Source organism: Lagopus muta, chromosome 8, assembly GCF_023343835.1.
Source record: "Lagopus muta isolate bLagMut1 chromosome 8, bLagMut1 primary, whole genome shotgun sequence".
Classification (NCBI taxonomy): Eukaryota; Metazoa; Chordata; class Aves; order Galliformes; family Phasianidae; genus Lagopus; species Lagopus muta.
The window spans coordinates 20,152,786-20,179,679 of NC_064440.1; the positions used below are offsets into that span (position 1 = coordinate 20,152,786).

Here is a 26,894-nt window from a genome sequence, read left to right on the forward strand (position 1 = left end):
CCCGGGTTGGAAGGGACCTCAAGGATCATGTAGTTCCAACCCCCCTGCCTGGCAGGGCCACCAAACATACACATAGCTCAGTCTTGCAGAAAAGAACAATTTTTGTGACTCTTTTGGTGCTGGGAAATGGTGGCTTCTCAATGAGAACCTTGTAACCTTATTCAAGAAGTGGTTCATTTACAGAAATACAAGCTTCCTGCGCCACAAGCTGAGCTTCCTTCAACAACTCTGAACACAAATCACTGGGACCTTTTCTCCCTGCAGCTGCTGCACAAAGTCAGAGCAGACAGCTTGTGTTTCCTTACAGAAATACTGAGCAGAAATTACTACAAAAGTTATTCTCATTTTATTTACTTTGTCAAATTAAACAAAAATGAACATTCATGGCCTCTGTCATGCAATCCAAGTCTTGGTGACGGCATAAAAAAGCTTTGAGGTGTGAATGTTACTAAGACAACGCCATTAAAACAAAATCAGTAACCGTCAGATGCAAGCAGTGAACCCAGCTTAGTCCTTTAACGCCACACAAACATGCTGAAGGCAGCTGGGCTGCCTGGAGAAGGGGAGGTTTCCAGAGCAATGCCAGCAATGGCACCAGTGCCACCATGTCTCAACTGGAAGCTGACCCGCACCTCTCCACACATTCAGCTCACTCAAGTTAGCAGACTGAGCACGCACCAGCAGCAGAACTTGGCGCAGCACTGTGCAACGCTGCTATCAGCGCTGTTGACATTGGGATGTGCAAGAACGACGACTTCATTTGTCTTGTGAAACACAGAAAGTTGACTAAAAAAGTCATAAGGCACCACTGGATCAACCTGTTCTGTATCCTTTTTCTTTTTAAGACTTCATAGTGAAATAAATACCTTAATACTGCTCATACTGTAAAAAGCTATTGATATGTGAAGCGATATATGGAAGATAAAATGCTGCATTGTTCTGGATTATACTAGGGAATTTTATTGCAAAAGATACAAATAGTCAAGTTTGTTGCTAGGTGAAAAAATACCTCTTTCTGCATTTTTAAGGTACTTTACATATATGCCAAACAGCTGTTCTGAGGAGGTTTCTACAGTACAAGGAAGTGGTGAAACCAACAGGCACCTTGGGTTCCTCAGCTTGTTGACAGGGCCTTCTACGCAGCCATTGTAAGTGAGACTGAATCTGACTTGCCAAGTCACTGGTTAAGGTCCAGACTTTCTGGTCAGCGAACCTTACCGAAAAGATCAAATACGGGATATTCTGAATGATGCAGAGGAGTGGCAGAACAATCTGCAGCATTTTACTTGAAGTAAAACAGTCATACTGGAAACAGGTAAGTTATAAGACACAGTACAGCTCTTGGATTTTATTTTTTCTAGTTTTTTTGGCTGCATAGCTGTTTGGATATTAAAGATTTGGCAGGTCAATGTATCAAAAATATTGGATTCTTAAATTCAGAATGTTGCTCCTCAAAGTTGTAAGTGCTTCAGTTTAATAACATGAATACAATAATTTATCCTTTAAGTTATTATCCTAAAAATCTTATTTGGACTTCTATTCACATAACAATAAGGCAAAGAGACAGGCACTTTGCATAGTGCACATGTTTAAGTGACATCCATAAAATACATAGAAATGCAGTACTGAGCTAGGCTTGATCTCAAGGTGCACCTGTCACATGGAGGTCCCATTAATATTTCTATAAGAAACTCTAACAGCCACGACCCTGCAACTTGATGTAGATACATCCCTGCGCCTGCGCACTCAATTGCAGGTTCAAGACTGTAGATAGTAACTGAAAATATGTCATTAGATACAAAAATGTAAAAACCTGTATGTAATCAAATGCTATCACAGCTAACAAGATTTTGTAAACAAATACCAAGAAGGCCAGGAAGTTATGTTGATGTGGCCGCACCCAGCTCTGCCTTGTTATGGTGACTGTCCCAGTGGTGGGACAGAGGCAGTCTGCCCCTCCAAGCCCACTGACAGGCAAGAAGCCCCACATGCAGACATTGCAGTGGGGTTCAAGCTCTCTTCAGATACATTCCCTGGATTTTCTAGGGCTAACCTCATTCTAGCCTCAGCTTAGGATCACATCTCTCACACTAGAGAAACACTCTCTTAACTAACATAACTTTTTTATTTTTGTTTTACCCAGTGAACATGGTTGCTGGTATAGGCTTTGTAGGGGTCCCAAGAAGCATGCTGCTGAGGAGACAGAGGAGAAATTTTTCGGGGTTAAACTTCAGAAGTCCAATTAACAAAGAGCTATGATTTGGCAATATTCAAAAATTCAGAATTAAAACCTTCCTCAAATTTTCAAAGGCATTTTACATGCATTTGGATCCTTTTACAAAACACGCTCATTCGATGAACCCTTTTCTCAAACACAAAATTCAAAAGCCATTAAACATACAAACCGATTGTCACAACGTCAGAATACTTTTCTCTTTCTTCTATCAGCATAAGTCTCGTGGCTCTCTGCTGAGGCGCCCTTCAGTGGAGGTTGAAAGAACAGGCTTCATGGTAAACTCAGAAGGCCAAATCTTCCCATCCTCTTGAACCAGTGCAGATAGCAAATTTTGGAGCTCGTGCTCCCACTTGAACACACTAACCCCAGACCTCCTTCATGACATCAAAGAGCTTCCACCTATGCACATTTTTGACCTCAGCTGCTCTGCTGTTACATGAGTCAGCTACAATCTCTCTGAGACTGTCACCTGAGCCTCAGGAAATTTTTTAAATTAAAAACCCATCATTTAATTGTACCAAAGAAACAAACGGAAAGCAGTCTGTGGAGCACTGGTGTTAGAAATGTTTTACAGAAAGAAAAATTACAATAACTGCTGCATTTCCACTAAGACTACTTTTGAAGAATTCTCTGCAGGTAGTCCCAGGAAGAGTGCGTTGCAATAATCCAGGACACGGATGACTGTAGGATAGTCCACATCAAAGTAGAAAAGCACAAAGTGATTAAAACTGTAATGTTATTACAAAACAAGGAAAAAAGGTGTGAAAAAAAGATATTCTTATGCGGCCAAATTCTTCACTTGTGCTCTTTTTTGGAAGATTCTCTGCAGATAAAAATAAGGCCAGACACACTCCATCCTCAGGACAGGACGTGCTATCTATTGTATAGAAAATTACAAAATTACTTGACTAAGCTGAGGTGAAAAGATTTAAGATAAACTTTTGGTTCCCATGTAGTAGGAGTATGGCTCGCAGAAGCAGATGGACCAGGTCAGGCAAACAAAGAAGGCTCCAGGGGATTCTCAGCTATACAGTGTTCCCTGGCAGTTGGTTTATAAACAGCAAACAGATTGTATTTGATTGATCAAATAATACAGCCACTGTACCCCACATGAATGAAACAGCTTTGTTCCAGCTCTCGTTAAATTCAAAGCCAGACCTCTGTGGAACTCTCAAGAGGACAGGGCTGGACCTGGTAAGCATGATGCATGTATGTCGGGCATGGTCCATAAAATGCCTTTCAGGACAGCCTGCAGTATAAGCGAACAAAATTTATAGCTTTGAGCAACTATAGTTCATAAGCTTTGTCTATTACTTTTGCAATAGACTGAAGTTTATTCCAGCTGACAAGCCAAAAGTGGAAACAGAGCAAAACAGACAACTTTCCAACAACGTGGACAGGAGAGCTGACTTGAAGGAAACCTCGTAAAACAGATGTCGCCCAAAAAAGGGCCAGAACCCACTTCACCTTGGTATAGGGGGAAGAGGGGGGACACCTCTTTCTTTTCGACCAGAGCCTCCTGAAAAAAGAATAAAGTTTTCCATTACTTTTTATAGTGGAAGTTTACATCCAAGCCAGAAGATCTACTCATTTCCTTGTCTAACCATTTAGAAAATATCTTTCCAGTTTCTGGTTAGTTTACTCAACAATGCAAGAACTTTAAACAATGTTAACTTCAGTTTGTAACTACTGTTATCTCCAAATGCCTAGGAACTACTAGCATTTCATCCTTTGCTCCCTTTTCAAAGTCAGCAGGTCAGTCACTCTTACTACATAAACACATGTGGTCTCAGTGCTACTTGCAACACGTGTCAATGAAAGCAGCAAGCTCTAGAAGTAATGTTTCAAAGCTCTTCATATATTTCCCCAAATAAAGATTTTCATTCAAAACTGATTTCTTTGACTCTCTTTGTGGAGTAATAGGAATGGGAAGAAAGGTAAGAGCCAGAGACTAACAGGAATTTCTGCTCCACACCAAAACCTCATAATTTGGAAACAGGACAGACAGAGAAACATGTGAGTGTACAGATGATTACAGGATAACTATGAGCACTGATGTGACCTATTGTGAAAGAAGTGAATTAATCCTTGGGTGTACCAGGCCAAATGGTGCTAACTAATGGAATGCCTGAGACTCAACTGGAACAGCATGTAACACTGATCAAAAAAGATGAAATCAAGCTGAAATGTATACAGCAGCAACATCAGTGATCAGAGAAACAGAATTTAGCTTGGAAGAACAGTGTAATTCATCCTGATATAATGACCTCAGCAAACTAAAAGTTGAGAGAAGAGCACGACTTGTCCTAAAACAAACAAACAAACAAAAAAGCAGGGGTTTAATGCACCAACAAGGGAGAATAAAGATGATTTTGGCACACAAATAAATGAGTCATGCATAGATTTAGACGGGGAATGAGAAAGAAGTCACAGAAGAGAGTTCCAAGAGGAGTAACAGGGACAAAACCACACAAACAAAAATCAGAAGGCGAAGCTGGGATTTTGCATCTCTGTCTGCCTGTAGCAGAATATTATGGCCAAAATGGTTTCTTACAACACAGGTTACAACTTAGGAAGAAAACAATACTGCACCCATCCCACTCCGTAGTACAAGTTTAAAAGGGCTTGTGCCTGCAAACCTGTATTTAGCGTTTTCTGTGTGGTGGAGAGGAGAAAACAAGATGTTGGAGAAGTTCTGAAACCTCAGGAGCCAATCTCCTCCCCATTCACACTTTCTAGAAAGATATGTTGAAATCCCAACACCAGAGGTGGAACAAACTTACCTCGGTTTTCATTTCTTGCTAGTTTACTGGGATAACTTCTATTCACAGGTACATATGGCTCTGGAGGTGGCAAATCAGATATAGGATGAAAAGAAAATCTGCTTTCCCACTCATCTGAAAGAACAACAACAAAACAAAACAGAACAAGATGCATTTTACTGGTTGGTTATGTGATACAGCTTCAGAAAAATCAACTGATTCTAATACTGAATTTCTTACATGTTTTCTATTGCAAAATGCTTTGATAGCTGAATACTGAACCAGCATCCTATTAGGTTATTTACCGGGACCGAGTTTTAATATGTTTATTCCCATGGTTACAATTAGAAACCAGGTTCTGAACCTGCAAACCACTCAGGGAAAAAAAATACATTTGAAACCCATCTGCCTTATCTGAAGTGCAAAGATGATTCAAAAGTGTGAGTTACAGTTTAATTTTCTGCTTGCTTTTCCTCATAAATGTCAGAAATATCAACTTCCATAGCCATCCATAATTAGCCAAAAGATGCATCTATCCTTTGTAAATGACAACTCAAAAAAAAAGCATAATGAATCTTTAAAACTCAGCTATCTTGAATCTCACCTTTTCAAGAAACATCAGCAAGGAGAGAGAAACTTGACATCTTCAGCAGTGTTCTGACAACCTCTTCCCTCCTCTGTCTTTCAGCTTTCAGTTTTTGAGTCATCATCTAACTTGTTCTGACTTACAAGGAGTTCTAGTGTAGCTATGGCTTGAATTCACATTGCAGCCAGAACAATCCCCTTAGGACTTCTTCATGCACTGTAGCAAAGCTAAGTATGGAGAAGCATTTCTTTTCTTTTTTATTGTTATTCTTTTTCAGACTATATTTCAAAGGGTTATTTTTAAGCCTATATTGACAGCTTTGCAGTCCTGTTCTATCCTCTACCCCACACTTTTTTGCCACGTTAAGGCCAAAAGCAGCTACACAATTTCTATGAGGGCAAGTAGCTGGGAGCACAGCTTACCGTCGCCTGAGTCCTGGAAGCCGTTCCGGAGCGCTGATGAAGGTGGTGGTGGTGGTGGTGGTGCGCTTGTCCCCGGCCGGTCTGGGGGAAGCGGTGGCCGGGGCCCACCTCTCTGGTTCTCCAGCCCAGCCCGGGAAGGCAGCTGGGGAGCAGCAGGTAAAGCCCTTGAGGTGCTTCCATTCCTGCTGATGGGAGGTGGTGGTGGCAGGGGGCCTGAAGAGAGAATAGAGACAAGTACAAAAATGCTGTTTGCCCCTTATTGTGCTGTAGTGGCACACTGCTGCCTGTGTCCCATGGCCTCTCACTAACAGAACACAGGCCAGGGTCCCTGGGAAGAGCAGACCCCACCTCCCTGCTCCCTGCCTGCAGAAGTCAGAGGAGCAGGTATACCCAAACACAAACACACCTCAGCACCCATATTCCTGCCTCCCTCAGCTGCAGTCACTCTGTAGAGGTGCTGGCCCTTGAAGCCAATTTCAAACCACTCTAAATCACATTTTCCTCAATGAGCAGTTATAGCAGGAACTTTGTAGAGTGGGGATCCAGCCCATACCCCACCAACTCCCCGTGTGTCTTCACAGTGAAGCAGAAAAGCTCTGCATGGCAAGGTGAATGCACAGCCCACACAGGGTGGGAAAGTGACGTTCCCTGAGCAGCAGTAAACTGGGACAGGAGAGGAAACTACAGCTTGGACAGGAGGAGGCCACGCAGAGGGCGTGGAGGGCCGCACACGGCCAAAGGTCTCAGCGCCTCTGCTTAGTGCAGTTGGGCAATTGACAATTATGTTCATTTTCCTAAATGCTTCCTTGTTCTGATGAAATCTAGTTACAGACACATACTAGAAAACCAGAATGGTTTCTCTCCCTAAACCTTACTAAAACCCATCATCTACCTCAAACCATTGCAGAACAGTATTTACATTTATAATTTATATCTCTAGCTTCCTTCTGCTCATTGACTCAGCAGAAAGGCAGTGTACATTTACTAAAATCTGCATCAGAAAAGAGCTAAACAGGAATCTCCTGTGGAAGCAGAGGTTGTCACAGGAGAAGTTCCTGCAATGTCCAAAGTCACAGCTGTACTCTGTAGAACTGCTCTGTGCTCCCCAACAAACGTGAGACGACTCCTGCAGCCAGGCAGCCATGTGCCAGGTCTCTGTGAGTGCAGTGAGGTGCAGCTTCCTTGTGTTATGGGGCCCATTTGTGCCCCAGCTCCTTCAGCTCCACAAGGAAAGCCATCAGGCACATGAGGAGCAACTCTTAAAAGTTACGAACAGTGATTGTCAGAGGACAAAACATGTGATGAAATAACCTGATGGAGACAACGCTACTTTCAGTCTCATCCTGAATCTGTGTCTAGCAGGTAATGACAGTTAGTCACGCTGCAGCAACTGCCTCCTGTTTAACAACTGTCAGATTGGCCTTCTATTAAAGTAATTTGTATTTTGTTGTGTTTGTGCCTTCCAACACGTAGGAGGCCAGGCTTTCCATTCATGACAACACTACCATTAACTCACACTGGCTGACTCAGGAAGGTGAATGTTGTCACTTCATGGCAGCTGGGTAAAACAGGTCCCTGTTGGTAAAGGATTTGGTGGGCAGCCCCTTCTTGTTACAGCAACTACACAAAACCTAGATCCGTGACTTAGTCGGGAACGCACAGTAACGTCATTTGAGCTACGGTGGTGCCCACAAGCCCTCATTTTTCAACTGCAGGATCCCTTGTGCCCAACAGCGCCATGCCCCAGCCCCTACCTGCTCGGCTGGGGGGATCTCTGATGGGCGGAGGGGGCCTCTCACTGGGCGGTGGTGGCAAAGGTCCGGAGCGGCCGCCCCCAGAGCTGGGCGCAGCAGGGGGCACCAGGGACAGGTTCCTCTGGGGCAGTCGTGGCATTTCATCACTGCTGGCGGGACCAGGGGGCACGGGGGGTGGCCCCGGCCTGCTGGGGGGTGGCGGGGGCGCAGGAACTCCGAGGGGTGGCCGCGGTGAAGCGGGCACGGGTGGCTTGTTGTTCTGCGGTGGTGGTGGCGGCACGGCCATGTCCCGGCTGGCAGGTGGCCGGTGCCCAGAGGGAGGTGGCGGCGGCGGCGGCTTCTCATCTACTGGTGAGCGGCCAGGTGTGGGTGGCAGTGGTGGTCTGCCCGAGTAGGGGGCTGCTGGGCCTGGGCTGGGCTGCCGCAGGGAGCCAGCTGACCCTGCGCCTCGGCTGCCCGGGAATGGCGGTGGCGTTGGCCCCAGGCTGGGCTGGCGGTTGAGGACAGGCACTGGCGTTGAACCCCGGCTGTGCAGATTGGAGGCAATGGGCCGGGGCGTGCTGGGCACCGGTGGCGGTGTGGCATCAGGCTTAGAACCCACATCGGGCCTGGGTGGTGGCAGGCGGCTCCTTTGTGGGTCAGCAGCTGGGCTCCGCTGCCCCAGCGGTGGCCCTGGGAAGCGAGGCGGGCCGCTCGGCGCTGAGAATGGCTTGGCAGCTGCAGAGCGGGCTCCAGGCGGCAGTGCGGGTGGGCGGGCTGCCCCAGCATCTGGGCAGGAAGAAGAGAGACAGGGAGAAGGCATCAGCAACCAGAGAGGGCCCTCCTCACATAGCAACACTGCGCTGGGACACAGCTGCCCAAGTGTTCGGGGACGCTCTGCAGAACAGCTGGCAGCAAATCTCAGTGCTATTTGGGATCTGTATCACAGCAGTTAGGTCCTTCCAGCTCAAGAGGAATGGCCTGTGGGGTTCAAGTGACTGCAAGGCAACGCAAGTATACAGCCCTCATGGAGCAAGCAGTAACATTGGGAGGGAAGAAAAGAAATGCTGAAGAACAAGTATTTGATACCAGCAACTCAAAAGCAAAAGGAGCTGTAGCATTGACAATTTAACTATTTAGCAACTTAACAACTGCTGTCCAGCAAAAGGGCTTTGCAGCCCTTTCTAATATTTGTGAGCTACTTATGTACTTGTGTATGTCAGCAAGAAGGCAGCCAGCCTTGCAGTTGAAGAAACACTGTCCTGTTGTGCCAGGAACTTTTGCATTAATACATGTTCCCAAAATAGACTATGACACAATAGAAAATACTAGCTCCAAGAGACTGTTTTGTACAAATGGGCTGAAAAATTACATTAGTCCATAAAATATGCAGGATTCATAATATTTTATGACCCCTGTTGTCCAGTCCTCCTGTGTGAAATGCTACATCCTTAACTTTAGGAAACTCAGGAGTTGCAGATCTCCTTTGAAGGGGCACGGGACTCTGGGCAGCTGTTTAGCCAGCTAGAAGAACACAGAGTGTGCCCTCCAAGTGCAGCACGTGCAGCAGCCAGCTGGGATGCCTCCTTTACCCTAAGTGGTAAATCACACTCTTGAGGAGCTGACGCAGATGTACTTTCCAAATGGAAAGTTGATCTTTTTTTCTGGTACAGAAGGGAGAAATAATCCAGAATCCTATTGACTCCCCTCTGGTCCTGCACACCCACAGCTAAGGAGGACCTCACTCTACTTTGCAGGCAGCCACTCAACACTGCCAAGATCTTTAGTTTTCACCAATAACTGGGAGAAGGAGTGGAAAGAGGGGTCTCACTTCCCCTTCATAAATCCTACTATTAAGAATAAAACAAGATTCAAGACGAAAATTTCATTTCTTGATAGCCTAAGATGTCTGAAGACACTCTCAATCCCAGCAGGTAATTTATTGCTGCGGTTTGTAATTAATGTAAATAATGTGTCATGTAACTTGTTTGCACTGAAATTGCAAGATCTTTCTTACCAGCATCTCGACTTGCAGCAGATCTGAGCTTTGGCATTCCTGCTTGAAAAAGGCCTCCTAGGCCAGGTGGTCCACCACCACTGAAGCCGCCACCACCGCTGCCAGCGCCAAAACCCCCACCACTGCCACTGCCACCTCCTCCAAAGCCACCGCCACCTCCACTGCTTCCCTTGGGTTCTGTTGGGAAAAAAGTCCCCCATGTTATGCAGAGAAGTGAGGCTGATCCCACAAAGTATTCTCTTTCATTACAGCAACACTTGTAAGTGGGGATAAAAGGAGAAGCTTTCAAAACACTTAAGCAAGCCCTTGTTCAGGCTGGATGTCACAGCCATCACTACCACTACTGTGCCATGGAAGAGGTGGAGCAATAAACATAGCTACTGAGTTCTACTAAGCCATCACTTTCCTTTTGGCTGCTCTGGACTGGAAAGCAGAGAAACAGTTACTCTGGAGAATCTGAAACTGAAAAATGGATGGAGCCTCTGAGAATATCGTATTGTCTTTGTTAACATCTGCATAGCTGCTTTCCATTTCTTCATACCATTGTTATCTTTCACCTTCATTTCTCCATGTCATGTGAAGGACATAAAATGAGGAATAAGAGAGAAAGACAGAGGTGTTCTTCCCCTTGGGGGACACTTCTGGTGAATGCATGGAAGAGATTTTATTTCTGATGACTTTCCTCTATGCCCAGAAATGCAGTGAGATGATCATTAGCTGCCATTTTGTTCCAATATAAAGGAACTGTTTTATCAGTCCCATTTCCTCTCCTGTTTTTCTCTAATATTTCCCACTGCTGGTGTCCCTCCTCAACATTTGTGCCATGACAGTGTCAAGGCACTAGAAGTGCAAAGAAAGCATTTTCAGTGATAAATACAGCGAAGAACTCTACTTAGAACATTACTGCAAAACGAGTAGGCCCACAGGTTGGGATATCTGTGAAGATCAGTTCCCATCAGTTCCATGACAGGCTACGTGGCTGAGACCCAATTGCTTAATTTCTTGGCCTCTTGATTTCCACAACTTTGGGTGGGTAGAAATTTCATTGACTGTAAAGTAATTAAAACCTGTAGATGAAAAGCACTTCCAATAATCCCACCCAGAAAAAAGGAGGAAGAATGTGTTCATGGGGGAATGTTTCACATCATCCCTCTGTTCTTAAGCATGTTAGCTCAGTTCTCTGACTCACACAGGGTGTGAACCTCTGGAGAAATGCTTCTAACTATGTTTTCGACTTTCTTCATGATTTGTTAATTCACGTAAACAAGATAATAAATTGTATCATTTGAATCTTACCGTTAAGCCCTCCTTTAAACCCCTTAACTTCTTTTCTCCAGCTCATTAGAATAGCTAGAACATGTAACTCAAGTGTTGAAAGCTAAATATCTGGCTGATGATAGACTGTACCTATTTCTTTTTCTAAATTCCTATTTGGTCACATGTCTGTTGGTGTTTCCTTCTTTCCTCATCACCGTTCTACCACAGTCCAGCCTTTAATTGCATGGCCAGACCCAGACTGAGTTGTATCACATTTGTTAATCTGTCTGTAGAAATCTCTTCTTTCCATATGCAATAAATGCTGTGCCACTGCCACAGCAGGCCTTTGTTCCTTGCCTACTGCCTGTTTCTATTCTTTCCTCCTGATTTTTGCTATGGGGGCTTTTCCAGCTTTCTCTCAGCATATGCCATGGTGTGTAGGCAGAGCCAGCAGCAGCTCAGCTGGATGGAGATCTCCTCTTCACAGGCAAGCTAAGCTGCTGTGTTGTGCCAGGGCACTGCCTGGCAGGCGGAGCAATGAGGCTCAGCCAAAAAGATAACACCCCTGAGTCGCTCTGGCAGCAGCCAGGCTACGTGCAGCACAGCAGCACCTGGCTGAAGCTGTGGCTCCGACTGCTTCCAGCACTATGGGTCCATTAATACGCCAATGGTGCCATGCCATGGCTGCCCTTATTTTTGTGCACTTTCTTCTCCCCGCTGTCCTCAGTACTGAAAGGAATTTCTCTCCCTGAGCTACTGTAGCTTCTCAGCAGGTCTCCTAGTAGGGTTTCCATGGTGTTTTGGTTTAAGCAAATGAGAAAATGAATTGCCTTATGAGAGTAAGAGAGGAAACCGATGACCACATTTCATAAGCAGTACTTGATTTCTCAGCTCACTTAATCCACAGAAAGCAGAATCTATTTTTGTATATATCAGCTCTGGGCATTTTGTTTTACCTGCATTTCCCATGGCAGTTCATTCAGTGAGAGATACATAATTTTCTGCATTCAGATATATAGAACAATTTAAGTACACAAACTCAGCCATGCAGAATCATACTTACTGTCTAGAATTGGAGCACTTCTGTCATTAGTAACAGTCTTCTTTAGCTTTTTTCCTTTGGTGATATCAGATAATAGAGCATTTCGCCCTGCCTGTTCTGACCTGCTTAGAGTTGGTTTTTCAGTATTTGCCTGCAAAATAAAATTAAAAATGAGGAGGTAAAATAAACCTCAAATTTTAGATGCACAGTTCTGCTCCAATATGGTAGTTACCTTAGACCTTAATTTCTATTATCACAACCCACTATGGTAGTATGGCATATCTGGTTTTGTGAATTATGCTATAAGTAGCTGTCCTTGTTACTGACTCCAGGCACTGCTGCTACTCGCAGTTTACTGGAAACAGAACACTTTTGTTTGAATTTAACTTTTTTTTTTTAATTCAAGAGTCTCTGATTTTTTAAAGCCAAAGCACATCTGTGGAAAATTACTATTTTGGAGACTGAGCCTGGGCAAACTACTAACACAGTTTGATTACAGAAAAAAGATGGACATTTCTGAAAGTCGTAGTGAAACTCGAAATACACAAGTTCTAGATAAACCAGAAGAAAGATGGAGTTCTGGCTACACGCACATCTATATGTGGTTACTTCTTCCAGGAAATGGGGGTTCCTGAAAAAAAAAAACAGTGTTACAGAAGTTTCATGAAGGTTAGTGAGAGCTGCCACGGAGGGTCCAAGCACAAAGCCTGTATTTTGCTTGTGGTGGGCAGTGAGGGAAAGACTATGTCGTGCTGTCAATCTGGGTAACCAGCTAGGCCTTTGGTATGAAAACATTTGAGTACTCTACAACAGCATTTCCAGAAGCTTTTTCTTTCTTGTCTGCCTGATGAAGAGCAAACACAGCCCAGGGCAGGCTCTGTTCCAGCTTAGGCTGATTGAAACCAGGTCCAGTGTAGTTTCACCCACTATGTTGTGCCAGCAGTGGTTCTCATACCTTCATACCACAGACTGGCTGAGAAAGCTAAGCTGGCTAAGAACTATCCTTATAAAAAGTAAAAAATGAGATTATTTTTTGCCTCAGGTGCTCTGATCAGTTCACTGCCAGGTCACAATATGTGTTAGAGAGGGACAAAGGAGAAAGTGAGAGTGCATGGCTGGGGAAAGGCAAGGGGAGAGCAAGACTTCCGTTCTTCCCAGTTAGACAAGCTGTGCCTCCCCACCCAAGATCCACGCTCCAAGGCAAACAACCAGTATGGGTGGAAGAGGAAGTGAATGTGGCTAGTGACATCTACATGGGCACTGAAAGGGAATGGAAGCAATGGACCCTCTTGCAGGAATCAATCAACCATATACAAAATGCAGGAAAACAACACAGATACAAGCACACCATCATCCATCAGTGTATCTGTACGTCCCATTCAACAGGACAAGCAGCAAATAGGACAGCATATACAGTGCATCCACCTCCTGTAAGACTTACCAAGGCCAGTGTTGGTGGCGGCGGGGGTGCAGGAGGGGGAGGCACAGGCATGGTGGAAGGCTGAGCTCCAGCTGATCTTGCTAAGAAATCTGCACAGCAAAACACAAAATGCAAAGACCCAGAGATTAATAAATCTGTCACTTTTGGGAGGTATTTCTTCAAACCAATCCCACATCTAGCAGGCTTATCTTTTTTTTTTCTTTTCTTTTCTTTTTTTTTTAAGATTAAGCAGTCTGTTAAAAGCACTTCATGTTTAATTGTATGGATAAAAGCTACATCCTTAAATAGGTGTTCCCTGCACGATCTCCATAGCCATGCAAACTCTAAGAAACACATACCTAGTTCTGTACACACACAACCATTGCATAGTCTTTTGCTCTGGCAATGCACAAAAATGTAACGTGGTCACATGCAACAATAGAATACAAAACTGAACTCTGTTTAATCCAACAATCTTGTTCCTGTGGAATTATGGCAGGTTAACCTCTTTGGTAAACCATCAACCTCTATTTCTGCAAGGCTCTATCCCTTTAGGACGGTACTCAAAAAGGGATGTTGACCTTTTGAAATCTTTCAGCTGCTGGAAGACAACACCCCCTCACTGTTCTGGGTATGGTGCAAAGGCAGACCTCCAGGAAAGACTCATGCACCTCCTCTTCCAGCTTGCTTTCAAGAAGCCAGACTCCACCACCACCTCTGAATATACCCTCCTTCTCAGAAGCAGCAAATGCAGCCATGCTCTGTGCATGTTCCCTTAGGAGGAAGAACAAGCAAGCTGCTGTGCAGGGGAAAGCCTGGCAGCCAGAGACCACTTCTTCAGCTCTGCTGCCTGAGACCAGGCTCCTGCTTTTTCCCCACATGTAACTCCAGTAATTCCAGGACAGGCACATGCAAGATGTAGAAATTCACTGAAACTGAAAATCACAGTGGACTTTTTTTTTTTTTCTTCTCCAAGTCACAAGGGCTGTTAGTGGCATTTTAGCACACTGGTAGCAGGAATTGTACCCACTGGAAGCTCAGGGGTTTTCCTGATGGTGCTGTGACATTTCAGTAGTTTGCTGTGCTGCCTGCCCCTAAAAATACTTTTGCTTTGAGGGACCTTCTGACAGGCTCAGCCCTGAGCTTGTGCAGAAGTGCAGAGCATCCCATGTCAAATTTTCAAGAAGAGGGCTTGGAAAGGAAATGAGCACATCACCCCTAGCTCAAGCTGACAAGGAATTCAGAGCAGAGTGGCATGGGGCAGGCTCAAGGCATTACCACTATCTCTGGTGTGTGGAGGTTTTATTTTCCCCTGCTGCAGATGCTGTTGCTCCTGTTACTGAGAAAGCACAAGCAGAGCAGAGAGGAAGCTGATGGACGGACAGACTGACAAAGAGGAAACTGTGCGAAGCCAAGTCTGTGCAGCACTGTGCAAACAGCACAGTCACAAACCCTGCAAAATGACACAAGTCTCCCACCCACTCATCCTGCAGGAGTTACCTCTCCTATGGAGGCGTCACCAGAGAGGCACAGCTTTCAGGTTCCCAGGATCTGCCAGAATCCACTTGCACTTCAGACTTCTGAGTTCCCTGCAATCAGTCCCCACATAAAACTCTGCTGAGCCCTATCCTTTCTTATTATCCTAAATTCAGTACTTAAAATCTGAACTCTATTAAAAGAACTAAGACTAATGCTGCTTTGTTCAACTTCCTGTTTAAAAAAATAGTCAACAGGAAAATTATTTCTTTCAGCAGACCACAACCATCCTGTTTCTTAACACAGTCTTTTCACAGCTGCAATTGTCTCTAGTGTAACTGTGCCAGTAAGCTACTTCACTTTTAACTCCTTCAACTGATCAAAACGAGAAGCTGCTCTCTGCATCGCTCTGGTAAGAGGCTGAAGCAGTCCAGAAAACGCCCCCTCCTGAATCTTCTTGGTGCTCCATGTGCCAAGAGAAAGCTCCTTGAGAAGGGAGGATAAAATTTGTTTTTTATCAGACTTTTAAATTAATTTCTTAAGGCAGCTCAAACTTGCGTGCAGCAAGCCAGCTAGCTGATCTACAGTGTGCTCTTCAACTAACAGCATTTTTGCAAATGTATAACTTGTCTACCTCCCTGTCTGTTAAATTATTGCTTTCTGCATGTCTGTGCTGTTCTTTTCTCCTTCCTTTCCTTCACTGGGTTGTTTTGGGTCAGCTTCATAAGAAATTGGTGGGAATAGAGGAGGAGCAGAGTAGCACTCAAAGCCTGAGCTCTCTAAGAAGGAGCCACTGCCCATGAAAGCATTCTACCACTCCAAGACCTTCCTTGACACATTGCTTGCAAGGAGGTAAAGGGAAGAAAAGCACTGTGCCTCCTGCTTGCCTATCCCTTCCTCCAGGGAAATATCAATATCTACCTAGTAAAGATGTATGTACCTCTTTCTATATGTAGCTGTATAGATATATATGTGTATAGATACATATAGATACATAAATACACATGCAATCAGTCTGAAAGCAATGCCTCCTATTCATAGCCATGGAAACTACAACAGATACAAAGAGCACAATAACACTCTTTGATAGAGCACAAATTCTCTGCTACAGAATACTATTTTTCAACGTAGTCACCACCATCAACTGCACATTTTTGCCAGCAATGAACAAGATATTGCATGCTGTGCTCATAAAAATGTGCATAGCCATTCAGAACATGGCTCATCTTTCACCTTGCAGTCACCACTGCTGAAATACACCACCCATTGCCTCACTGTGCTCATCTCCACTGACTGGTCACCATAAGCATTCAGCAAGCATCAATGAATGTTAGTGGGTGTCATTTTTTCTGCATGGAGGAATTCAATTCCACACCTTTGCTCCATATGCACTTCCATGTCAGACACCATTCTGTCAGACTGCCCTTCCGCTGCCATCTGTCACATGGCAACACCATGTAATGGGATACTGGTGGGAAGGTTCAACCTCTACTGCCATACCATCGACACTGCGTGACACCATGGGCCAACATAATAAAGCAGGAGGCATTACTATCAGAGCAGCTCCTGTATCTATAGATCTACCCTAACGCGTATCTAGTTTACACTCCTGTCCTATTGAGAAGGATGCCTCTCACTGTGCCTGCAGTGCCAGCTGCCTACCAGCTAGCATTTCTGGTACCAAAGGGCTTTATCAGCAGAATGGGTGGAAGCCAGAGATGCAGCTGTACGCTGGCCAGCTTATCGTCCAGCTGCTGCTGAACAAACCCTATAGCCTGTGATTCAGCTGCTAGGAGGGCTGGCAAAAGGCATTTTGCAGGCATCAGGCAAGTTTCTGAGACAGGTCAAGCTTTGGCAGCATTGGCCTCAAATTGTTTACACACAGTGCTCTTGCTCTGAAGCTGTGATATTTTCAGTGATATTTTCTTGGAAAAGATCTGCTGCAAAGGATGTGACAACTTAGAGTAATTTTTGGTGGACAAATCAAACTAATAGCGATGTTAGTTTGATAAAAGCACAGCTCTGCTTCTGCTGCTGAGAAAAAAAAAAAAAAGACAAAAAAAAAGGAGCATCAGAAACTCAAAATGCAGCAACAAATAGCACCTGCTGCTTTTGAAGCTCTAACTCAACTGTGCATAGTGTAGCACTGGACTCAAGTCCTGCCACTGTGCTTCATTCACCACTGCTTTGCACAAAGCACAGAGGAGTCCCAGGATGCTAAGAGCAACTCTGCAGCTAGAGGGAAGCTTTGGCTTTTGTCTTGTGTGTCAGCAATGGATTCAGTGTTCATTATTTGCACTCAATCAGTGTGAAAGATCCTAATTTAAGGAACCTACATTAACTCCAATTGCTAACATCTGACACCATAAAATACAATAATAGCTGATAAATTTTACCTACTGAGTCTGTTAACAACAGAGCTGTTTGTATTAACCAGTGTCACAAGGTATTGAAAAAGAACTCATTTCAAAAGAAAGTTGGAAGGAGCATCAGCACTTTGAGACTCGGTACACATGTTCTTGTGCATTTTCTAGTCAGTAGTGTCCACTATCATCACTGTATGTAAACATTAGGCTTAAATCCCGGTACTGCAGCAGCAAGAATTAAGGTAGCTATCACCAAAATGCCAGCCTCTTGGCTCCAAAGATGGAGCATGTTATGATATGCAACACGTTTTGATAAGAACTAACTGCATCCAAAAAAAAAACCAAAAAAACAAAGCTCAGGGGAAAAACAGAGTGTATAACATTTGGCAAAGAGCCCTTGCCCTGCCAAGCAACCCACACGTAAAAGAGGCACTACACCAAAACACAAGTTCTGGGCATTTCACATTCATTTTAGTACCTCAGAGATTTCCTTTGAGTGTAATATGTGCCAAAGAAGGACATCTCATGTGAGATGCACAGCGCGAGCAACTGGGCTGCAGCTGCAGGGCTCGCCTGCAGTCAGCCATTTCGAGGCGGTCCAGGCACCCCTCGCATGCACTGAGTCACAGGCAGACAGACAGCTCGCTGCGGTTAATCGCTTCCTGCATGATTAATTTCCAAGCAGAAAAAGAGGAAGGAACAAACAACTGCAGAAATAAAACAGAAACGATAGAACTCAAGGGGGAAAAATATGCAGTCACCAATTCAATGCTGATTGTCCCTCTGTGCAAAAGGGTTCAAAATCCAAAACAGTATCGATGTGGTTCTTTCCAAATGTATTGCTTCCATGTACAAAAAATTAACTGTGAATGTGAGAAAATCAGGCTTGATCACCAAGCATTTTGCTAAGGTAGCTCTCAAAACAGAAAGGACAGCAAACTAACCATGTGACAAAATAGTTGGGAAACGCTATAAAAACAATTGTTTTTCCATGGGGGAAAAAAAATCAGCTCCACACAGACAAAAATATTTTTTCATGAACTATTGTCTAACAGAATACACAACTATTGAATTGCTTTGATTCGCCCACATCCCTTGCTTCTCCCCTTGCCCTTGGTGGGCCTGACACTGGGAGCACACACATCCCACGCTGCAGTCCTGTGCAGCAGGAGTGCAAGAGCAGGGATGTGTGTAAGAAGAGCTCCAGGGGATGCCAAAGGTACCCACCCTGCACAACGTCATGTCAGTAACTGCTACCTGAAAAACATGGCACGTGCTTCTCTCTTTTTATTAAAGCAAGAGCTCAGTTTCTATAAAAATAGAAACTTGTAAATATGTATAAATATATAGATGGTTTTAACCCCCCCTAAAAGGTTTGACATGGACAACAAATGCATTGCAATGTGAAGCTACCTGAACGAACTGCAGAGGAATTCCCCTAGATGGTAGAGGAGGAACATTTAGAGCCTCCCCGGCCAGTCACTCACACACACAGAAATTTGGCAAATCTTCTGACAGTTGCTGAAGTGACCCCATACAGATGGGACTGAGACACCATTGGGATGCTTTGTACCCACCCCACACTCAGCTCTAGCAGAACTAGGTCTTCTTCCTCTTAACTGGGATAAAGAAGGCAAGTGACACCTGAAATGCCCCTCTCAGTGTTTCTGGGTCCTTTAACTGCTCTTTTAGGGGTGGTTTTCACTGAAACTGCACTGCTTTTGGTGTAGGGGTTACAGGCCCACAGGGTAGGAGGTCGGCTTTCTCATCCTGCCCAGAGGAAGCTGAGGTAGGAGAGGACGCACCAACATTTCACCCTTGCAACCATTTGTAGAGAACTGGACGGTCTAAAGAGAAGCTGACAAGATAAATGACTGTACATGCATGAAATTCTGTGGAGATTCCATCTCCAGAAAGTCCATTTTGTCATGGACAAATGCCAGTGCACAGCCATGGGATGCCAAGAGCAGCCTCGTGTGCTTGCTGCCCATGGGCAAGTTGTATGCAGCAGGCCTCCTCTGTCACCCAGGAGTTCTGCTGCAAAGAGCCAGCAGGGTTGCATCCATGGAAAATTACTGCTAAGAACTAGGCCACTGTGGTGTCAGAATGTTGTTTTAATCCAAGTATTTCAAGAAGTTTTTTTCTTCTCAGTGACATATTTTTCAAGATATGTGGAAGATCGTTGGCAGTGGTGAGCTGTGGAGGACTGCCCTGGTCACTGCTACAGTTGCTACTTGGAAGAAAAAAAAGCAAAGCTTTTGAACATTAAACTGTTTGGATGTTGACTTGAGAAAAAGCGACAACTTAAGAGCAAATACACTATAGCAGAAAATACCTCTCTCAAAATAGCAGTCACTGCCATCTAGCCCATGCTGCTGGAACTTCTTTCAGCCACTACTTAAAGAAATATTTCTGCCTGCTGGGACTCTGGGAGATGGTCTCTACCATCAGCTCATTGCTGATCCAGAAGGAGCACACGTGCCCAGGTGCCATCCCCAGTAGGAGGTGGGGCCAATGCAGCCCGGTCGTTTCCAGTTATGGGACATATCCCAGCCCTGGTGCCTGTGGGACACCACCTATGACCCTGCAGCTCACTCCCTCCCAATGGAAGAGAAGCCTTTTCCCCCAGACCCTTGATAAAGAAATGCCCAGCAGCAAACAACTTCCCTCCTAGGCAAAAGTGACGCTTAAGGACCAAGCTGCTAGTATCTGAGTCCTTCCTTCAGCTGTCCAGAGCACAGTTGTCTACAACATTCAATCGTGTATCATCCAAAACAGCTTCTGGCCAGCACAAATGTTTGAAACAATGCAAAAGACTGTATTATCCTAGGCACACTGCCCGACACAGCAAATGTGGGATTCACACAGGGTTGAGGTAAGTAAGCCTCAGCACACAGTCCTAAAGAAAGGGAAGCTTGTTTTGGTGCTCTAGAGGCTATAGGGATACACTGTCCACCTGGGCACAGCACAACAGAGGGGAACAAGGATCTGCTGTCTTTCTCCATCCTACTTCCTTATCCGTTTCTCCTTGTGCATGCTGTGTTCATAAAATGCTGTTCCTAATACACAGTCTAAGAACTTCTCTCTGCTGGGGCTGCTTTTTCCAATGTCCCGTTACTGTGGAAGTGATCACTTGGTGTCAGAGGATGCTCAACAGCATGGACTGTGCCACACAGCCTTCTCCCAGAAACGTTAGTGGCTTTTGGCACAAGGAGCTGCTGGTAGGGTGAACAGTGTGGCTCAGAAGTTAAGGCTTTTCAGAATTGCCTCCAACTTCAATTAACTCTAACTCATAAAAAAGCGCACTATGCTAAGTTATCCACTTGAAGAATAGGATGACTTCTGCCAGCAGCAAACTTGTGGACATATCCTCACCACACTGTATTGCTCAGCTTTCCAACCTTATTAACAAGGGGAAAAATAACATATTTTTCACACTGGCTTCCTTGGATTTTGACTTTCAACCCAAATACATACAACATACAGCGTAAACCCAAGTACACAAAACATAGGGCTCTTTCTCTGTTTTCTTTTTAGGATGCTGCACATCTGACCACTTGTTTGCTTTGTGAAGCAAGAAGGAAATTCTGCCATTTGAATCAAAGTGACAGAAGCCTGGAAGACAATTTTTCCCCTTCTCTCCACTGTTTTGTAGTATAACAGGCCAAAAAGTATCAGGAATTAGGAGTTAGTCTGAACTGTTGCAACTTTCAGCCAGCACAGAAATAAGTGAGAGGAACCAAATTTGGTAAGGGAACTCTGGGATGCTGCCGGAGGACTTCTGCTGACTGTGGTTGCGTACCAGGGTGCCACAGGTCCACTGTACAGTGATGCCTGCAAGGTGAGGGGCTTCTCCACCTGTCAGCCCCAAGGCTGGGTTAAAAGGCTCCTGTCTGGAGGTGTAGATTACACGGCAGGAGCTCCAGGACCTCTACTGCATTCTCTGCCATGCCCAGGGAACAGTAGCTACAGGGCTGTTACCGAGCTGTTCTCAATCACCATCTTTTTCTGACCAAGAGGAAGACAGGCAGCAATGGTAGAAAGGATTTTACTATAACAAAGGCACACAGGAAAAGATCAAGGATCTCACGCTGTCAAATTATATTACTCCTCCATAGGCCTAAGTCTAGAATTCAACTGGCTTTAGTTTTCCAATAGGGTTTTTTAATATAAAGTGTTTTCTTTATCATGATCAGATAATTCTTACTAAACCTGCAGTGAACTGTGACTGGCCTACTAAAGCCAGCATCTATAAAATAATATTACAGTGGCGACTCCCTCTAAAGGGGAAATATCTGAGGCACATCAGGGCCAGACACATGGAATGAATTTAAAACACTGTTTTCCAATCCCACTCTACGTAAATATTGCAATATTCCTAAAAGAATGCTGAAAAACTACAGCGTGATTAGTTCGGATTTCACATCAAAAGCCCAAACAAAACACTAAGTGGCCAGGACAGTCAGCAGGGAAAGACAACCACACAAGCCAGGCTGCATTAGAGTTTTTACAATCCAGGTGTCGACATGAATTAGAAGGTAACTCGAATACCTGTCCTTAGAGGAGCAATCAAAGGCTGATCTGTCCAGAGTGTGGGAAAAACAAAGCAAAACACAGCTCCAGATCTGCGTAATGTAAGGCAGCCCACTCAGCCACAGACAGCTCAGAGAAACGAGTACCGCCTCAGAGCCAGATTACCGTCAGTAAAAGCCTCTGTTCAGTGCAGCCAGCCCCATAAATCAGTTTTGCGACTAGGTCTGGTAGAGATTTTAATTAAAAAGAAAAAAAATATATTTTCCATTCTGAGAGTTAATTTTGGACGATTTGAAGCTGCAAAGCACTGAGACTTCAAGTCTTCTCTAAAATGGGTGGAGATGGAGAGTCTGATTTTAGTCTCATGAGTTAATGGAAAGGCTCAGGCCAGTTTTCAGAGGGGGCTGGATGAGACCTATTGTGCCTTACAACTTTGCTGAAAGTTTGAGCTGTTTGGGATGACCAGACTTAACAATTAAGAGCACATCTCAAGAAATTTCCTGACTTTCTCTGCCATGCAAGGCTTTGCACTGTAGCTTGGGATCACTTGTGAAGTCATGAATCATATTTGCACGTAAAGAATGCATTTGAGGAATGCTGTACTCAGCAGTCAAGGTTGGTGGTGCTGGCTCCCAGAACACCATCTTGTGGATGCATAAGGCTGGGGTGGGAAGGACCACAGCCACAACCTGCACAGAACTAAACAGAACAACCTTACAGACTGACTTGATACTAAATGAGAACTCACTCTGCATTTAACCTTGTCTGACCTGCAAAAAGCTGCAAAATAGCATCTGATTTGCCATTTAAATGCTTATTTTGATCATACGACTGTGAAAAGTTTAGCTTTCTTTTTATAGCAGACTCTTGTTACAAGACAATTCTTTTCTAATTCCCAAAGGGACTGATAAAAGTTTGAGAATAAAGCAAAGTGAAAAACAGTTTTTCAGCTTATTAAGGTATAAATGAATATATTCAAAAGAATATAATTTCTTGGAATACCTAAGTTTGTATTTATTACAATTGGTGTTTTATTATAGAATAGCTCTGAGAATAGCTATGAAAGGAAACTTTTTTCTTATATGATGTATGTAATAACTAACATCCAATTATTAAAAACAAATAGCACGTTTAAAGCCTGAAGCATTCTGAAGCTGTGCAATGTACACTGGGTATGTGCACATGCAGGGAGGTGGATGACAAAGTGTCCATTTGCACAAGCCATCAAAGCAGCTCTCAGCATCTGTTCTCGCTGGCTTGGAAGAGGGCCTTTGCCCTCTGAGGTTTGGCCTGCTGTGTATTTTGTGTTAAGTCTCAGAAAGCTTTCAGATGGGCTGCTATGGTTTCAGTAATTATTTTAAAAGGTTCTCGGCAATATAAAAACAAATCTGTGGAAGGGATTTTAAAATCAGAATGGAAATACTAAGACAAGGGAAAAGTAGAAGCAAAAAGTAATTTGAAACAGAGTCTGCTTTAGCAAACAGCCCCCCATGCCCCTCCCAGTTACCTCTTCTGCATGCCGGAGCCAGCCAGAGCTCAACCCAACCTACCCAGATACCACAGCCAAAAGGTGATCATCTTTCCAGAGGGATCTACAGAGCTTTAAAAGCTCTGCCCAACAAAAACAAAACAAAACAAACCCCAAAGTCCAAGGTGAATCGAGGATAAGAGACTCATGAGTTCTCAACACCCTACCCTACCTGTTTTTTGTTTGAAAGGGATACATTTAGAAAACAAAAAGAAAAGCAGCAGTGTTATTAAAAACACTATTTCAGGCGTGAATTCACATGATCATCTAATATCTTGCCAGTCCCAACAAATGCTGTCTCATTTTAACCCATTTAAAAACAAGTTCAATGTGTTATGGCTCTGCACTATCTGATTATTTGCCTGGTTGGAAGCTAACAAGAAACTTCTGCAACTAGAGGAATATCCTATCCTGCAGATAAAGGAAGCAATAAATTATTGCTATTAAAATATTGTACAGTAAGAAAACTCAAAAACTACATCTGTGTGCCCTGTACAAATTGAATAGACCAGACTGCCACTAAATAAAGTAAACTTGCCATTATCTCTATATTGCTTGATTCTTTGTATTATGTATAAATGCTACTAAGTCAGACCATCCTCTTCACTATTAAAAAACAGCAAATTTTACAACATACCCATATTAACTGTGTTAACCTACTGCTTTCATTGCTACATCAAGAAAAGGTTGACTTTACATATCTAACTTTTAATAAGGATCTATCAACTCTCCTCAGCTGATAGGAACTGCTATGGTTTCACCACAAACCTACAGAGCCTTTAGCCAGAGAAAAGTAGGGTCCAAAAGGGCTAAAGTTTATATGTATGATAAATTACATTGACTGCTGGCTCAGGCTCCGAGAATAAAGCAGCCTACTGGCAGGGAAGATGAAGAACTCTCTTCCCCTGCAATGCTGATCCCATCACATGGCTTGCTTTGAGCTGGCCAGCACTTCCCTGCCTCCCAGACTGGTTACAGGACCAAATGAACTGCTACCAAATTGAAAATACATGCAGAATGCCTGCAAAGGATCCCTTGCTCTATGTAGGCTTCTTGCAAAGAGCAGCTCCAAAGAGAATTAGGGGGTTTGGTGACCACCCTGCAGGTCACCACCAGTGCACAGGCCATCCTGGATGGAGGAGCAAAGGCAACAAGTATGTGAGACATGCTGTTTGGCCAGCACAGGGCGAGCTCCAGATCAGCTTCACGGACTGAAACCACATGAGGGAGCTGGAATGGGAGGAGTGGTGTTAATGGAGATCACCAGGCATGAAGCCTGCAGCTCTGGGCTGCTCTTTCAGATTGCCATTCAGGGAAGGACTGGTGGAAGGGCAGATCTCTGTTTGGTTTTGGTTTGGGTCTGTGTGAAGCAATAAAAACCAACCCACAGCGCACAGAATGCTTTTCCATATGTCATGAGAGACTGTAGCCTTCCGTGTCTAAGGCTGTATGTATGCTACATACTTAAGTAGGCGTGGCACCCTTGTTCCTATCACCAACAATTTCCATTTGGTCAAATCTGGAAAACATCCTGAGTAATACAAGAATGAATTTTTCTGTTAAATATTTCCAATGCTGTCTTTTGGCAAAAAAAAAAGGCATCAAGAGTTACTTGGAAAAGGAAGGCACAGCAAAGAGATGTTTCAGTTATTTTGCAAACAAGCTGCCAAAACACAAAGAGCAAAATCCAACCAATACAAATAATTCTTTGCATTTATACCACCATAAACTAAGTGGAGATCGGAACACCGACCAACCACAACTACCTTTTAATTCACTTTCTAAAGTGCAGCTATAACAAAACTCAACTCAAAACAGCCTTGTAAAGCTGTTTTTACACACATCTTGGAGCCTGGTCTACTCTTGCAGCATGAAATAAAGCCCCATGAGGTGCGATAACACTCAAACAGCGGATTCAGTGTTTACCCCTGGCACTGCAACTGATGTTGGGGTTATGAAATTTGCACATATGCACCTGGGTACTCACAGGACACATCTGCAGTGGATTGTGCCAATTTAAACACCCACAGCCAGGGCGCATAGTTAAGCTGTCCATGCTTATTCAAACATTTTCATTGTCCAGTTAAAAGCTCCATAATTAAGTACAGTTTCTGAAGACTCTGTTTATGACATATGCTTCTTTACTTATTTTGGCAATTATCTAATAGATGACAAAGTATAAGTTCTGTTTTGTATCAGTCTGTGGTTCTTTTAAGCTCAGAGCAATTCTAACATTATATTAAAGACTTCTCAGTCTATGAATTTACGTTCCCTGTTCTACTGAGAGAGGGATTAAATCCTCTATTTTTGTGTTGGTATACAGTATTCAATAACGTGTTCTTGGAAAATGAAAGTAATAGAGACAAATAGAGACAAAGTTACCACACTGTTCCCATCACAAAGCTCTCCCACTGACTGCCCAAATCTGTCACTGTCCAGTATTGGGAGGGACTTTATATGAGCAAGTGCCACTGGAAGTGGGAGGACACAGATGGGAATAAGGAAGGGGTTCCAATGTCCTGTAGAGGGGACTTGTTTGAAGTCTGGCACAAGTCAAACCCAAATCAACCAAGGACAACAAAGTAAAAAAACACCTTCCTGCTTTCCACGTCTCTGATTATAGAAGTCTTTGCTCCAATTTATTTCACTTCGGAAACAACCTTTTACAGCTGCAGATGGCAAGTACTTACTCAGCTAGTGAGCAAAAAGAAGTTGGAAAGAGTGAATATTAATGGAATGGGTTCTGATGGGGAAAAAAAAAAAAAAGAAAAAAGAAGGCAGGCCAACATCTTCCATGGATTAACAGCAACCGCTAGCCAATCTTCCCCTAAACAAAGAGGGAGCATGTTCTACAGCATCCTTCTCAAAAGGAACCGCGTGACCAGACCACGTGCTGTGGCAACCCTGGCTGTCCTGCACCCAGTGCCATGGCTCAACCCACACTCCAAGGCTGGTAGATCCCACACATTAAAGCAGAGCCTCTGACTGAGTCACTGACAGTTAAACAGAAGCAATTTCATTCTGATACCTGCATTTTATTTTACTCATTTATACTCCATCCATCTTCCAGGACTTTTAACAACTAAGTGTTCTCATGCAGCAAGGTGCTCCAAGGCAATGCATCACACTACAGTAACATTGCTGGCAGGGTCACATTTACCTGGCTGTGCATATATCCTCCCCACACAGGCTGCCCAAGGAGCAGCTGATTTTGGAGATAATTTGCCTTCATGCAAGAGAGCAGATTTAGCCAAGCTCCTGATGGTGTTCAGAATGCAGGTTTTGTTTTGTTTTGTTTTTCATAAAAAGTAATAGTTAAGTGCTAGTAAAGGTATTTTTGGCATACCACACCTGTAAAAAAATACCCCCACAAAACTAAGAGCAGCCACATACTATCCATTCAATAACTGCATTTCCTTTTTAGCACATACTTAATTGGCAGGTCCTCTTACTCCATGTGACTGTTCAAGTTCATCTTCATTTATGCCAATCTACCAAAAGCTCAGAGGAAAAAGC

General features: G+C 44.0%; 1 protein-coding gene across 8 annotated transcripts in view; it reads right to left on the minus strand.

Annotated features, from left to right (window-relative positions):
- Positions 1–2,786: 2,786 nt before the first annotated feature.
- WIPF1 (WAS/WASL interacting protein family member 1) overlaps positions 2,787–26,894 on the minus strand; it is a 45,069-nt gene continuing 20,961 nt past the window's right edge. For 7 of the 8 annotated variants that reach the window (XM_048953729.1, XM_048953736.1, XM_048953734.1 and 4 more), the window contains 7 exons: positions 13,497–13,585; positions 12,077–12,206; positions 9,757–9,933; positions 7,761–8,528; positions 6,007–6,219; positions 5,020–5,133; positions 2,787–3,755 (listed from right to left, as the gene is read on the minus strand). In XM_048953729.1, coding sequence (XP_048809686.1) covers positions 3,700–3,755; positions 5,020–5,133; positions 6,007–6,219; positions 7,761–8,528; positions 9,757–9,933; positions 12,077–12,206; positions 13,497–13,547 — 1,509 coding nt within the window. In that variant the 5' untranslated portion in view covers positions 13,548–13,585 and the 3' untranslated portion in view covers positions 2,787–3,699. Of the gene's footprint in view, positions 3,756–5,019; positions 5,134–6,006; positions 6,220–7,760; positions 8,529–9,756; positions 9,934–12,076; positions 12,207–13,496; positions 13,586–14,975; positions 15,065–26,894 lie in introns of all 8 variants that reach the window. The other variant, XM_048953735.1, reaches the window with a different exon arrangement.